At 33.9% G+C, this 15,923-nt stretch overlaps 1 protein-coding gene across 2 annotated transcripts; it reads left to right on the forward strand.

Annotated features, from left to right (window-relative positions):
• Window positions 1–344: 344 nt before the first annotated feature.
• Window positions 345–6,889, forward strand: LOC105797148 (ubinuclein-1). Of its 2 annotated transcripts, XM_012627083.2 has the most exons (14): window positions 345–837; window positions 1,103–1,189; window positions 1,271–1,363; window positions 1,507–1,583; window positions 2,035–2,641; window positions 3,180–3,279; window positions 3,368–3,477; window positions 3,609–3,692; window positions 4,384–4,515; window positions 4,921–5,055; window positions 5,158–5,205; window positions 5,760–5,861; window positions 6,198–6,318; window positions 6,410–6,571. In XM_012627083.2, exons 1-14 carry the CDS (start codon window positions 583–585, stop codon window positions 6,421–6,423), a joined length of 1,965 nt encoding a protein of 654 aa, XP_012482537.1. In that variant the 5' UTR covers window positions 345–582; the 3' UTR covers window positions 6,424–6,571. The 2 variants fall into 2 exon arrangements, with proteins under 2 accessions (XP_012482537.1, XP_012482535.1); XM_012627081.2 differs by having other exon boundaries at window positions 349–837; window positions 6,198–6,889.
• The last annotated feature ends 9,034 nt before the right edge of the window (window positions 6,890–15,923 follow it).

Below are 15,923 nucleotides of genomic sequence, written 5' to 3' on the forward strand. Positions count from 1 at the left end.
GATATTAAATTTATAGGCCTCTTGGACATCTGTCTTGTTCTTATTGTAATTTTTATCTTTCAGTGATTGTACTTTATTTGAGACTTTAATCATTGTTTACTTAAATCTATCTAATACTATCCAAATAAAATATAAAACATAATTTGAATTTAATTACTGATCGCATGTAAGAAGAAACAGGATTTGCTACAAAAGGACCAAAGATACTGAATTTACTAAACAAGATCACCACAAGTTCTATTAAAAATACTGATTTTACTATACTAAGTATAAAAAAATATCATTAAAATACAAAATAAAAGAACTAAATTAAGACTTCAATTTCTACCCAACCTCCAAAAGATTTACCAAAATTACATTATTTCTTATCTCATCTCGAAAAAAAATCCAAAGAAAATATCAGAAACTTAAGTTCCCAATTCTTTTTTCTTTTGAAATTCTCTCGTTGCATTTGATGCATTTGCCTCTCTTTTATGTGATCATCATTAAAAGCAAATCTTGTTAATGTTCTAAACTAGGCCAGCAGCGTCTCTGCTCCCAAATAAATCAACCCACTGGGTTTTACCCGACCCGGAATTGATTATGGAAGATAATAGTGTTGGTGGTGCCGGTGAGCCCTCCGGAGTGGTCGCACCCAAGGTGATGAAGGCTGGTGACCGGCAAGTTTTCACGGTTGAGCTCCGACCAGGAGAGACAACATATGTTTCGTGGAGGAAGCTTGTCAAAGACGCCAACCGGGCCCGTGGATCTTCTGCCGCTTCTGCGTCTGCAGTGGCGGCGCCGGCACCTGAGCTGCCTCCGAATGCCCACCCTAATCTCCAGTCTCGCATCGCTCCTGTAAGAGCCGCTTATTCAATCCCTAATTTTCACTTTTTATTTTTTCCCTTATTTTTAAAGTTCTTAAAATGCGTAATTACTCCAATTTTGACTTAGTAGTTTTCTTGTAGTTTATTCAATTAATTGTGCTTGAATTTTGTTTTATTGTATATCTGAATGCGTTAGTATTTACTTGGTTCCCTAGAAAATGTGGGAAACTGAAAGAAATTTTGGTAATTGCTTTTTCCCCTTTTCACCCGTTCTTAACCATGTTTGACATTATCAGGGACAAACGACTGAAAAAGAAGAAAAAGACGAGCCAGCCCCAAATCGTTTCAGTGCTGTTATTGAGAAGATTGAACGTCTTTACATGGTATTTATATATTTTATTCTGTTTGCGAGAATTGTGAGCTGCACTTTTAATATGTTAATGTCAAGTGAAATTCTTTTTCAGGGTAAAGATAGCAGTGATGAGGAAGAACTGGATGAGACTCCAGATGATGATCAATATGATACAGAAGACTCTTTTATCGATGATGCCGAGCTGGTAAACACTAAAATCTATTACTTCTATCTTTTATGTGTCTTGTTGGTTTTATGCAACTGTAGTTAGTGCTATTCTTATTGTAACAAGGAGGGCGGAATGTATTTTTATTGGTTCATAATGTTGCTTCATTGTTCGTTATGCAGGATGAGTATTTTGAAGTTGATAATTCAGCTATAAAACATGATGGATTCTTTGTTAATAGGGGAAAATTGGAAAAAATGTGAGTTTCTTTGAATTGTTCTTATTCTGCTTCTTCTCCACCTATTGGTGACAAAGTTTTAGTAAGGATCCTGTTTAGATGCCTATACATATGCATCCTATGGCATAACAGGAGCAACTGTACACCACACATCTCTTATTGGTTAAAGCTGGGTTAATTTATGAGCTATTTTCTCTTAAATAGGCACATATGTGGGTAGAAGATAAAAAATAAAATTGGATTCACAGTTAGGCTGATGACTTCATTTCCTGATAGCATGAATGTTGCAATTTTAGTGGTTGTCACGCCCCCCTTGCACATTTTATTCCATATTAATTTTATGATTCTTTCTAATTACAACGTGGGCTAAGCTTTATTTTACATTACCAAATTCTAGCTTTTAATGTTAAAAGTCCATTAGTAGTGGATTTCTTCTAACTTTGCTTCACTGATTTCTTTTCATTCTTTCAAGAAATGAACCTCCTGTAATACCTAACCAGCAGCCCAAGAAACGGCGAAGAAAAGAGGCTGCAAAACCTCCTAGTGAGAATGATGATGGTCATGTGTCAAATAAACATGCGAAGGCAGCAAAGATGGTTGCAGGGAGGGCTGAACCATCTCTGGGGAAGAATAATTCTAGTTCTCAGAATTTTACTGCAGTAGATGAACAATACAGGGATGGAAAAGTTCTGAATCAATTATCAGTTTCTGGTGTTTCTTCCAAGAAGAAATCTTCTGCGACAAGACTAGCATTGGATTCTTCTTCATATATGAAAGATCCAAATAGTGACACTTCTGCACCTTTGGCAGATGTCAAGGATATTGAGAATTTGAAGATGGGATTTCTGCAGTCAAAAGGTGTTGTCAGTAACAAATTGAAAGATGCAACTGGATCCTCTGATGTTTTGCATCAGAAATACCATGATAAAAGTGATCTCGCTCAATCGAAATCCCAACATGGAAAACTAAGCAGCAATGTTGATAAGCTTGAACAATCAGTTCGACTGAGAGAAAACAATGGCATCCATGAGTTGCCAGACATTAATGTTTCTGATGGCATACATGCTATGCATACAGCAGTAAGTTATTCTCTTTAAATCTTCAAACTTTTTTTTTAAATAATTTGTTCCATTGGCTGGTTTCTGTTAGTCATAGTTAGTAGCTGCATAACCTAGTTGGAGTTTTGACATGAAGATTGTTTCTGTTAATAGCAACCTACAGTATCTGAAACACTAGCAATTAAGTGGCTTTTTGTGTATGTATTATGGTAATAGAAAGCTCTAATATAGATTTACATGAGATCTATTCAACTGAAAGATGGTGCTTCTTATTAGCCATAGATAAGGAGACAATAGAAACAATTTTGAGCTAATTTTTTATGGTCCCTCAAATTTCATTTAAATAGTGTGTGGACTATAGGAAACACCCTAGACCATTCAGGGACCACTTAGACCTCTCTTTGTGAGTGTGTGTGCACCGTGTGTCTTGCAAGAAATTGGAGTAGAGGCTTCTGCTCTGTCCAAATTATTGAACATCACAGAGACATGAGAAACTAGTTTTGCATTAGATATTATTTATCGTTATCATATTGATTTTGGTTTTATGTGTTATGTGCAGAAATCTCCACACATGCTGAGAAAGGATGGTTCTACTCTTAGGCCCAAAAGTTCCGTGCTTGAAAAGGCCATTAGGGAGCTAGAGAAGATAGTTGCAGAATGTAAGTGTGTACGCATCTTGTACAATATAATTATGAATAGTTCCTTCTAAAGTAATATTCCTTTTCCTTCCTGTCTAAAATATCACAGCAAGGCCACCTTCTATGGAAAATCAAGAGGCAGATACTTCATCCCAGGGGATTAAGAGGAGATTGCCTAGAGAAATAAAGCTCAAGCTTGCTAAAGTTGCTAGATTAGCGGTATGAAATTGTTATTGACATGTTTTGTCCTGTAAAGTAACTCATTTTAGAGATTGTCAATTTTGTCTCAATGATGTGATGCCTTCAGGAAGGATTAAGTTTTACCAGTTTCATTTTGATATTTGTGGCAGGCAAGCCAGGGGAAAGTTTCCAAGGAGTTACTAAATCGCCTTATGAGCATCCTTGGTCATTTAATACAGCTAAGAACACTTAAGGTATCTTCCCTTGTTTATGAATGAGTAAAAATTTTCAATCACAATTCCAACATTTTGTACTTAATTAGGTTTTGTAAAAGGCTTGGAATATTACCATGAAGTGCATGCCAACATACCAAAAACACCCAAGCCTAGAAATATTTTCTGTTAAATCTCCCTTTCAACTGACATGGCATTTGCTTTTAGTTCTTGTGATGTGGTTCCTTTTGTTTCAGTGAAGAAACTTTTGTATGCCTTGCATTTGACTATTTGTGACCATTGGAATTGCAATTTGGGTGGTTTAAAATGTTGTTGCATATATTTTGGTTTTGAATCATGCAAATAAATTTGTGAGATCATGAAGACATTTTTTGCTTGTGGTTAAAATCCATGTTCTTTAGGCAGCCCATTTTAGAACCATTGCTGCTTGAGAGACTGTTTGTTGGCTGTCAAATATGTGATGAATATTTCTGAATTTTGGAAGGATTCCTTTGCTTTTATTATCTCCATGCCTTGAAATGCAGAACTGGTAAAAGAATATTGAACAGGGCAAAACCGTATAAACATTCTGTGCATTATTATATATTTTATTTATGAAAGATTAGATCCTTGTGTTTGCTCTTGATTATCCTTTCCAATAAATTCGTTTTACCAATTTGAATCACCTTTGTCAACTACTCATCTACGAATTTTGAGACTATTTTGGATGCAGAGGAACCTAAAAATCATGATTAATATGGGTGTGTCACCAACAGCAAAGCAAGAAAAAGATGCTAGATTTCAACAGATCAAGAAGGAAGCCATTGAGATGATAAAGACAAGAATTCCTTCTTTTGAGACAAAGGTTCGTCATCATTATTATGAATTTTACTTTATTTCATTTTCTTTATCCTTTCTTAGTTTGCTCCTGATTTAACAGTCTTTTACCTTTTTTTCCCTCTCTGTAATAAATATTGCTTTTATTTGGCTTTTCTTATGATCAAAAGCACCAAAAAAATATATATATATAAAATCCGACACTGTTCCATGTAGAGCCTGCGACTTTGCCCACATTTACTTCATTTTGTATCCTTATTTTGAATATTCTTTTCTAGATTCTTCTTCATTGTAGATTCCATGACTATTCTTCTCTCTCCATCCTGGTATATAAGATCATGGGTTTTTATCTTGTTCATAGTACTCTATCTTATCAACTGAAGTTAGAAAATTTTTCCATTCTTGATGAAAAAAATGCTTAATTGTTTTTCAGATATTGGAGCCGCAAGCTAGAGCTACTGATGATTTTCAAGAAATTGGTTCTGAAGAAAGAACGTTTAGAAGAAAATTTAACATGGACGCACCGATGGAGAACAAGATTTGTGAACTTTATGACCTCTATGTTGATGTAATCACATGTCCTATTTTGACCTTCGACAAAATTCATCTGGGGAAAATCTTATTCGTAATGGATCTGATCTTTGCATTTCTATCGTTTTATTTCCTGCAGGGATTAGATGAAGATGCTGGTCCGCAAATCAGAAAGTTTTATGTAGAGGTTGGGAACTTATCAATTCTTTCTCTACTCTCAAAGCTACTGTAATCATAACAGAAATCTTTATATTGCTGGCTTTAGGTGTCTGAATGTGGACTAATATGTCTCTGCAATTATTGTTTCATGATAGCTTTTGATAGTATCATTTTCTTGCCATTTGGATGAGAGTCGTGCATGAGACTACTCTGTCTCTTTCTCTTTGACTCACCTTTTCTCTTCTGTTTTTCCCTATCTCTTTTCTTTTTGTACAATTACACTCTATTCCCATTATTTATACCTAAAAGATGCCTTAAAATTATTGCTCGTTGCACAACAGAATTCATTCTACATTGTTACTATTGTTCTTTTTCAAATAATTTTAATTGATCTTGTAGTTTTTCTGGCACTCATATCTTGCTGTCAACCTTAAACGGTCATTCGTTCTTTGTTTAGATCATGTTCCTTTTGCTTTTAGTTTGTTAGTGATAAAGCTATTGATTATTGTTCCTAATGCTTGACTATGGTTCTACTTTTTCTGTTATATTTTCATCTTACATTTGGAGTTCATCTTTGAACAGCTTGCACAGCTCTGGCCAGATGGTATGATGAACAACCATGAGATTAAACATGCAATTTGTAGGGCGAAAGAAAGGCGGAGAGCAAGATACAATAGACGCAAGGTATGCACACTTCTGGTCATTTTGCCCTCGTTTCGGTATATATACTTTAACTGGTGTGCATAAGTTTTCAATTTAAGTGGCAAGTCTTCTGCAGACTAAATGCAATCCATCTCAAAGCTTTATGTACTTGTGAGCTTTGAAGTTTCCTTAGGCTTGAGCCCATTTTTGCTATTATTGTTAGGGTTTTGATTCTCAGATGAACTAGTACCAGCTGTACCTGCCAGTTGATGGGTCTCTGATTTATTGATTGTTGGTTTCCATTCTCCTTTTGTCTGATTTCTCTCAGGTTGATTGATGTTTGCTTATTGTGTTCAATTTTTTGGTCATTTTTAAAAGGATCAAGAGAAAATGAGGAGGGAAAAGATGTTGACACTAGGACCGGAGGAGAGTGTTCGAGTGGACTCTGCCTCAAGTGCACAATCGCAGCACACACGAGAGAGGTCGGGTAGTGATTCCGGTACTCAAGCTTTACTTTCAACTAATACATCGACTTCGCACACAACTGCAGCTGCTGCTGTTCCGGTTCTGAGTCCAACAAATGATTCCAGTTTTGACAGAGTAAAACAGGATAAATTAAAGGGGATATCAAGCAGTGCCATGGACGATGAAATGAAGGTGGCAGTAGCCTCACTGCCAAAGAAAAAGGTAAAAAGGAAACCAGAAATGCAGTTGGATGAATCTCATATGCGGCCAGAAAAGTTACCTCCGCAACAGGGCTGCACCGACCGAAACAAGTCCATCAAATAGCCTATGAATCTTCTTCCGAAATCAAACCCTCCAGCTAACATAAACACTCACATTCTCAGCTTTTTAATTTTAGTTTTATTTACATTGCGGAGAGCTTCATTGTTTCTGAGTTCCATTTTTTGTAATTAAATATTTTTCCTCAATAACTGGTGTTAAAAAGGAGAGCGAAAAGGTTGTAATATTCTCCTGCACATGTAATTTTCTAGGCTTAGGCAACTCTTCTTTTAGCTTTTACTTTTTTAGATTTCTCAACTTTACTAGTTTAAATTTTTATGTTTTCATTGCATCCATAAAGAAGTTCTTAATATTTTAATTAAATTTGATATTTAATCTTTTAAAAGACAACAGAGTGCTGCATTGTCTTTTAGTTAAACATTACACAAATTTAAGCATTTATTCGCATGGAACAGTTCTTTCTTTAATTTTATTTAGTTATGCTATTTATATTGATGAAGTCTTGAGTGAGTTATTATTAGTTAATCGGATGTGCAATTAATTAAAAGAAAAAATCAAAACTTTCAGAAACAACAAACTTTATTACAAAGGTATCTATATATTTCACTAATTTTATAGTTTTTAATTAAATAATTATAACTTTTAAAAAATTCAAAACGAATTAATGGTTAAGATAAAGTGCCGCTCAATCCTTGTCGTTAAATTTAATATATTTTTATATTTTTCTGCTCATTAGATACTTTTACCTTTTCTTACCTTTAAACTTATGTAAATACAAGAAGAAATTAACCTGCGTTATTAATATCACATCATGGTGGTATCAAATATATTATTTATAATATATAAAGGGTTAGTATTTGATATATTAGTAATGTATTTTTTATTCTACAAATAGTTGTAGAAAATTGTTGTCTTTTTCATAATATTTTACTATAGATACTTGTCAATCCCTGATCCTATTTGTGGAGTCTAAAACACTACTGACAATGTACTAAATATTATTTTTGTTAACTTACTGAAAGAAAAATAAGATGATGAGTGCATTGATTCATAATACAAGAGCCTATTTATATAGGCTTTTACATAACAGAAAAACTAAAATTTAGGCACTAACAAAATAAAACTCACAAAAGGACTCTTAACAACTAGAGAAAAAATCTAAACAAAATAAACCCATAATTTTCAGCCACTAAATCCTTGATGTGTAGCAACTACTTGCCTAGAAACAAGGAAAACAATCAGATTTTATTAACAATCCCTCCTCTAAACTGAAAAACTCCTTAAACTTCAGTTTACTGGTGCCATTCTTCAAACAGGATCTTCCAAAGTGCAAACTCCCATTAACCTCCTCAAATTTTGGAAGGAAAACAACTTGAGAGGTTTGGTGAATATGTCAGCCAGTTGATCTTCACTCTTGCAGTACTTGAGATCAATTACCTCATCATTGTTAAGATCTTTTAAAAAAAATAGTACTTTACATTAATATGCTTGCTTCTACCATGTAATACTGGATCTTTTGAGAGTTTGATAGCTGAATTGTTGTCACAGAAAATTGTTGTAGCTTCCATTCTCTTGAACTTTAGCTCCTCCAAGATTTTCCTCAGCCAAATAGCTTGATAAGCACAGGCTGTTGTAGCAACAAATTCAGCTTCAGTCATTGACAAATGAACAATGGATTATTTCTTGGATGACCATGAAACAACTTTGATTCCCATAATGAAAACATAACCTGAAGTGCTTTTTCCATTATCCAGATCTCTTGCAAAGTCACTGTTAGTGAACCCAAATAAATATGAAATTTCTCCTTTTCTGTAAAACAACCCAAAATCCTTGGTTCCTTGCAATAATAAAGGACTCTCTTGATTGCCAATAAATGCATCTCAGTAGGATTCTCTATAAACCTACTAATCAAACTTACAGAATACATTATTTCAGGTATTGTACCAGTCATGTACATTAAGCTGCCAACGATTTGCTTATAAAGAGTACCGTTCACTTTCTTTCCCTCTTTTCTCAACTTTAAACCAAACTCAATAGGGGTGCTTGCTGGATTGCAATCCTTCATATCAAACCTGTTCAAAATATCTTGAACATATTTCCTTTGAGAAATAAATATTCCATCAGCTAATTGCACTACTTCTATGCCTAGAAAATAATGCATCATACCAAGATCTGACATTTCAAACTCAATCATCATAGACTTCTTAAAATCATTAAACATGGAACTATAGTTTCTAGTGAAAATAAGATCATCAACATATAAACTCACAATAAGCATTTTCTCTCCATCACACTTTTAATAAAAAGAGTAAACTCATAAGGACACTTGGTAAAACCAACTTTCAAGAAATAAGCTTCAATTCGACTATACCAGGCATGTGGGGCTTGTTTCAATCCATATAAAGAATTTTTTAGTTTATAAACCTTATTTTCACTTCTATGTTTAACATAACCAGTAGGTTTTTCAATAAATACCTACTCTTAAAGCTCACCATGTAAAAATGCCGACTTCACATCTAATTGGAAGATAGGCTAAGAGTACTGGGCTGCAAGCGAAATCACAAATCTGATTGTATCATGCCTTGCAACATGAGCAAAGACTTCTTTGTAATCTACCCCAAACTCTTGCTTATAACCTTTGGCTACCAAGTGTGCCTTATACTTGTCAACTTCTTCTTTCTCCTTCAACTTTGTCTTGTACACCCATTTGACACCAATTATCTTGTGCCCTTCTGGAAGCTCAGTCAACTCCCATGTATCATTCCTTTCTATAGCTGCAATCTCTTCATCCATTGCCTTTCTCCATTTTGACTCATTTACAACACTTTCAAATGTTGTTGGATCACAATCTGCAAATAAGGCAAAGTGGATGATTGGATCTTGAGTCTGACCAATGTCAGTTACCTCAAAATCTCCCATCCAAGCTAGTCTTCGTCGAATACGAGTGGGACGAGGTTTGGTTACTTCTACTTCGGTGGTTGTTGGAGCTTCGTTTGGTGAACTCTCAAGCTCAAGTGTTGCTTGAGTCTACTAATCTAAAGGTTGATGCCTTTCATATTCAATTTCTGTGTTGACAAAGGTTTGAGAAGGTTGCTGGTCATTCCAATTCCAAGTGTTCTCCTCATAAAAAATTACATCGCTGCTAATCACAATTTTCTCCGTTAAAGGATTAAACAATTTATATGCTTTAGATGTTTCACTTACACCTAGAAAGACACATTTCTCTCCCTTGTTATCAAGTTTCTTTCTTTTTGCATCTGGAACATGTGTATAAGCTATGCAACCAAAAATTCTGAAGTGATCTACCGTTAGTCTTCTTCCACTCCAAGCTTCTTCAGGTGTCATGTTTTGAATAGCAAAAGTTGGGCTTTTGTTCAAGACATGGATGCTCCAATTTACTGCTTCTGGATAAAATCGTTTTGGGACCCTTCCACTAGTAAGCATGCTCCTCACCATATTAAGTATGATTCTATTTTTCCTTTCCGATACACTATTTTGTTAGGGGTATATGCAGTGGTAAGCTCTTTTCGAATGCCATGACTTCACAAAATGCTCCAAATTCCTTAGAGCAATACTCTCCACCACGGTCAGTGCAAAGAGCTTGAATGGTTTTCTTGGTTTCATTTTCAACAAGTGCCTTGAAGCTAGTAAGTGCACTAAATGCTTCTGATTTCTCTTGCAAGAAGCAAACCCACCTTTTTTTGGGAATAAACATCAATGAAAGTAAGGAAATAATTTTTACCTCCATTAGATGATGGTTTTATTTGCCCACAAATATCTGAATGAACCAATTCCAGCACACGTTTTGCTCTCCAAGACTTTCCTTTGGGAAATTGTTCATGATGTTGTTTGCCAACAACACAATCATCAGACACCTGGGATGGAATGACAATCTCTTTTTGATTAAGAGTCTTCAAACCTCCAAAATTAAGATGACCATAGCGGAAATGCCAAAGCCATGTGTCGCCCTTCAGTTTAACCATCAAGCAAGGTTGAACACAATTAATCACCAATGGAAACAACCTGTTGGAACTTATAAGAACCACTGTAATAGCACCTCTAAAAGGATCATAAATTTCACAAACATCTTTTGATATCGTAATCACATATTCTTTTTCTTGCAATTGACCAGTACTTAACAAATTACCTTTTAAAGTAGGCACAAAAAAAACATTGAAAATTGTTTCTACAAAACCATCCTTGGTTCTTACACTAATATCACCATTTCCCACTACATCAACAATAGATTTATCTCCAAAAGACACAGAAGTATGAAGGTCTTCATTTAGATAAGAGAAAGAAGACTTATTACTGCACATGTGGTCGCTGCAGCCCGTATCCACATACCATAAACATGAGTTCTGCGACTCCTCCTACTAGTTATGAACTACCATCAACAAGGTTTCAACTTCTTCTTTTTTTACAAGTGTCGACTTTTCTCCCTTTTCCTTATCATTAGACAGATTAGTATGACATTTAGAACGATAATGACCAAACCTGTGACATCTAAAAAATTCTACCTTTGACCTGTCAAGTTGTTGATCCCGTTGTTTGCCTTTATCATTTGGTTTGGCATGCCTGCCACCATATTTATTCCAACTGTCTCTTCTACCTTTTCCCCTTCCTCGACCTCTGCCTCTTCCTCTGAAAGAATGAGTTGAAGCTTTCAAAGCCTGCTATATTGAGGTAGAAGTTCTATTCATCTTTTGCTCATGGACCAACAAGGAGCTCTGAAGTTCATCAAGGGTGAGTGCATTAATATCCTTGGATTCTTTAATTGAGCAGACAACATAATCATACTTTGGTGATAAAGACCACAGTATCTTCTCAACAATGGCTGTGTCATTCATCTTCTCACCATGAAATCACATATTATTCTCGATTCCCATGGTTCGTGCACAATAGTCTGTAATAGACTCACCATCCTTCATCTGAAAAACCTCAAAGTCCCTCTGTAGGGTCTGAAGTTGTGCACACTTCACTTTGGAAGAACCTTGATATTTTACCTTCATAGAGTCCCAAATTTCCTTGGAAGTTTCTTTGCAAAGAATGGTTTCCAGACCGAACAACCAATAGCTTGAAATAAGTAATTCTTTGCTTTCAAATCTTTCAGCTTCAGCCCCTCTAGGTCCTTTGGCTGTGCTTCTGTAAATCTTTCTCCATCTGTTGGTGCTACTACACCAAGTTCAACGACTTGTCAATACTCTTTAGACCGCAAGAATTTCTCCATCAGCATGCTCCAATGGTCATAGTGACCATCAAAACATGGAATAACCGGCTGCACAAAATTTTCAGAAGCCATAGGAAGGACCATAAACTTTTTCCTCTCACCAAAAACATTATTCTTTTAACCAACTCTGACACCACTGTTAACTTACTGAAAGAGATAACAACAAGATGAAGATAATAAGGAAAGGGAAAAATAAGATGATGAGTGCATTGATTCATAATCCAATAGCCTATTTATATAGGCTTTTACATAACATAAAAACTAAAAATTAGGCATTAACAAAATAAAACTCACAAAGGACTCTTAATAACTAGAGAAACAATTTAAACAAAATAAACCCATAATTTTCAGCCACTAAATCCTTGATGTGCAGCAACTACTTGCCTAGAAACAAGGAAAACAATTAGATTTTATTAACAATTTAAATGAAAAAAATAAATTTTTAGCTTATATTTTAAATAAATTTGAGATTATATATTTATAAATTACATTTTAAATACCTTAATTGATTAGGTTGCCTCTTATCATTATTTAATTATGCGCTGAAGTAAATCCAAATCAATCCTACTTCCTTTAAATTAATCCTTCAAAAATAAGAGATGACATTTTCTTAAAATTCACATTTATCATTGCAAATATACCCCTTGGTTTCCAAAGTGATTGGCTATAAGCTTGAGAGAATCCTCGATACAAACTCTGTTAATGAAGCTATCTATAACCATTTGCTATTTGTTTGTTTTCGAGGAAGGAGTTTGACTATTTACGTCACTATCATTTATGCTAGTCTTTGATCAACGTAAGAGGAAAATGTTGTGTTAGTGTATGTTGAAACATTTTTAAAATATATATAGTGTTTCAATAGTTGAAAATGAAAATTGCAACTTTTAGTCAAGAGTTGTCACTATTCATAGTGATAAATTATGTCTCTTGAATACCAAAAGTTATGTCACTTGGTTATTAACCAAGAGTTGTTACTATTCATAGTGATTTGTTATGTATCTTGTTGTAAAAATTTATGCCATTTAATTATTAATAAAGAGTCATATTTCATTTATTTGGTACACTAGAAAGATATCAAAAGTTTCTTTTTATTCTCCCTCATCTTTTAGTATTATTATATTATCCTTTAAGGAATTATTGCAAAAACTCTTTATGACAATTGATATTCTTGCTATGCTCCGCTCAATGATCAGCGGATTGTTTTTGTCGGTGTAAAACAACGATAGTTATTGGGCTCCATTGTATCCTCGGGGTTCATTTGTCTGTAACTCTTTTGCACACCAAAATATAGGTGGGGTGAATAGAACCTTAAAGAAAGTGACATTGTTATATGCCTTGAAGCCGTCGTTAATTTCTTATAAGTTTATTTTTATCTCTACACACTAACAATTTTAAGGTTCTGTGTTTACAAATTTATGAGAAATTAAAGAAGACATGTCATTCTCTAAATATTCACATGGCACTACAAATTTGGTACTATTAGGAAGGCTATTGACAATGGAACAACATTGAGGTAGCAATCTTGTCAAATTTTGATTTTGAAGAAATCTTTATCGCTAAGAAAGGTATGTCAAATTTGTTGTTTTACTCATGTTACATGAATAAGATTTCAACAATTAAGTTATATTGATTGTAATTATATTTTGCAAAAAGTATGATTGTCTCATGAATTATTTATTTGATAGAAAGTAAATGCTAGTTTATCATATGCATGACATTTTAACATGCATAATTATTATTAGTATAAAATTATATATTATGCATGGATGAAATGAAAATGCATGGTTAGGAAAGGATCTATTAATAAAAAAATATTTTTATTTTGAATGGTGATAACATTGTTCAAACATTAGTTGAACAAGCTTCTATCCAGTAGAAGCATTATGATCAATCAGGAGAGTCTTCCCAAACCAAAAAGGTATGTTATTGAATCTAACAATTACTTTTAAAATGTTAGGTTGAGATGATTTCTTCAAATAAAAAAGTGCAACTTGGAAAGTGATGTTTTAAAGAGTCACTTAAGCACTTATTGTTGCATTATAAATAGACAATAAGTTTGAAGAATTGAAATTCAATTCATTCCATCCAATTTGTGAGTGGAACCTTTCAGTACAAAAAATATTCTTTCTTTTTCAGGATATATATTTAACTTGAGATATAAAGTTATTTATTTTATTCAAATCATGATACTAATAGTAGTGCATTTGTATGTTATTCATGAGACATTATTCTGAGCATATTCATTGCTAAATGATACATTGAATCTAAGTTTATAGATGACCATAAAATATGAGTTATCTTGGTTGATTTAAAATAACCATAAGCTAAATGGTATATGATTGCACATGCTTTAGTCTATGTTATAAATGTTGTAACACCCCTTACCCAAAACCGTTGCCGGAGTCGAGCACGAGGCATTACTTAGCTTATCTTACTAATTCGGAGTATAAAAACTTGTTTTGAAAATTAATTTCACTATTTACAGCAAATCTGTCCAATCGCGCAGTAGTTACTAAATTGATTATAATTCGAGCTACGGGACTCAAAATTTAATTCTGTAAATTTTCACTGAAACTAAACTCATATATCTTCCTAACATAAAATTTTTAGAATTTTTAGTTTAGCCAATTAGTACAATTTATTAGTTAAAGTCTCCTCTGTTTCACCACTTAACTGTCCTAACCTCTTACCACTAAAAATAAGTTTTCTCACTGTAGGATTTTCATATGAAGTTCTTACTTGTTTCTACAGAAAATAGACTCAATAAGGAATCTAGACATATAAACTATAACTCATAAACAAATTTTTTACAGTTTTTAATGATTTTCTAAACTCAGAACAGGGGACTCCAAAAATAGATCTGACCTTGTCTCACTAAAATTCACATATATCCAAATATAAAATTTCTTTTGTTAAACCATTAATTTTCCATGAAAATAGACTCAATAAGCTTGCAATATATATATCATTCACCTTCTAAATCATTATATACTATCCTAGGTGATTTTTCAAAGTCACGTCACTGTTGCTGCTTGAAATCTGTTTCTTTGCAAATTTTACCCTTTCATGATTTCTATGCATGATTTATCACCTAGACGTTTGCAACAACAAACACCTTCATACTTAGCCATATTTAACAACCAGTCATCATCAAATACTTACATAATATTCTTTAGCAAAATCATAAATACAACATTCAAAATAACTACGTCCCTATACATGCCATAACCCAAACATGGTTCATCATAAAATACCGAGTTGTTGTGGTTGATAGTGTGGACGATCTTCGACTTCTTTAGGATCCTTGAAGTATCTTTGCGATACTATAAGAGAAAGAGAAATAAAATAAGTAAGCATAAATCTTAGTAAGTTTACTAGCAAATAAATAACAACATTAAACACAAATAATTAAACTCAAGTGTCAATATCTCTAGTTTACTCTTTAGTTAATCTCATTCTAGTTCTCTTGCTTGTTTACTTAGTATACTTGTGTGCATAACTTACTCTTCTCTTGCTGCATCGTTGAATATCAATTGTTAATTTAATAAATTCTTAACTCTTATAACTCACCTGAGCTTGCCATTTTTGCTTTTAACTGAACTTTCATGTACATGATTCGTTTACTAGCCCGTTGAGCCACATTGGAATAATAAGGATACTTGTGTCTCTTCTGATCATAACATGCCAAAGCCATGTCCTAGACATGGTCTTACGGGGGACCTCTTATCTCTGTGCCAACGCCATGTCCCAGACATGGTCTTACATGGGACCTCTCATCTAGGTGCCAACGCCATGTCCCAGACATGGTCTTACATGGGACCTCGCATGATCTCAAGGATGCCAATGCCATGTCCCAGACATGGTCTTACATGGGATCTCTTTACCCAAATGTCATGACATTCGTATCCAGTACTTTCCTTATGTATCAACGAGACTTTTTAATATTAAATTCTTTATCATTTTATACTTGAATCAACATCAAATAAATTCATGGAATAAATTCATAGTTGCAGGAAAATGGAAGCATTAGTAATAATTATTGAAATATTGCATTTATTTACCGTAAACTTATCTCGGTACCAAATATAGCCCAATTCACCAACTTAGTCTTCAACTTTATTCTTCCTTTT

This window comes from Gossypium raimondii, chromosome 3 (assembly GCF_025698545.1).
Source record: "Gossypium raimondii isolate GPD5lz chromosome 3, ASM2569854v1, whole genome shotgun sequence".
NCBI classification, from domain to species: Eukaryota; Viridiplantae; Streptophyta; class Magnoliopsida; order Malvales; family Malvaceae; genus Gossypium; species Gossypium raimondii.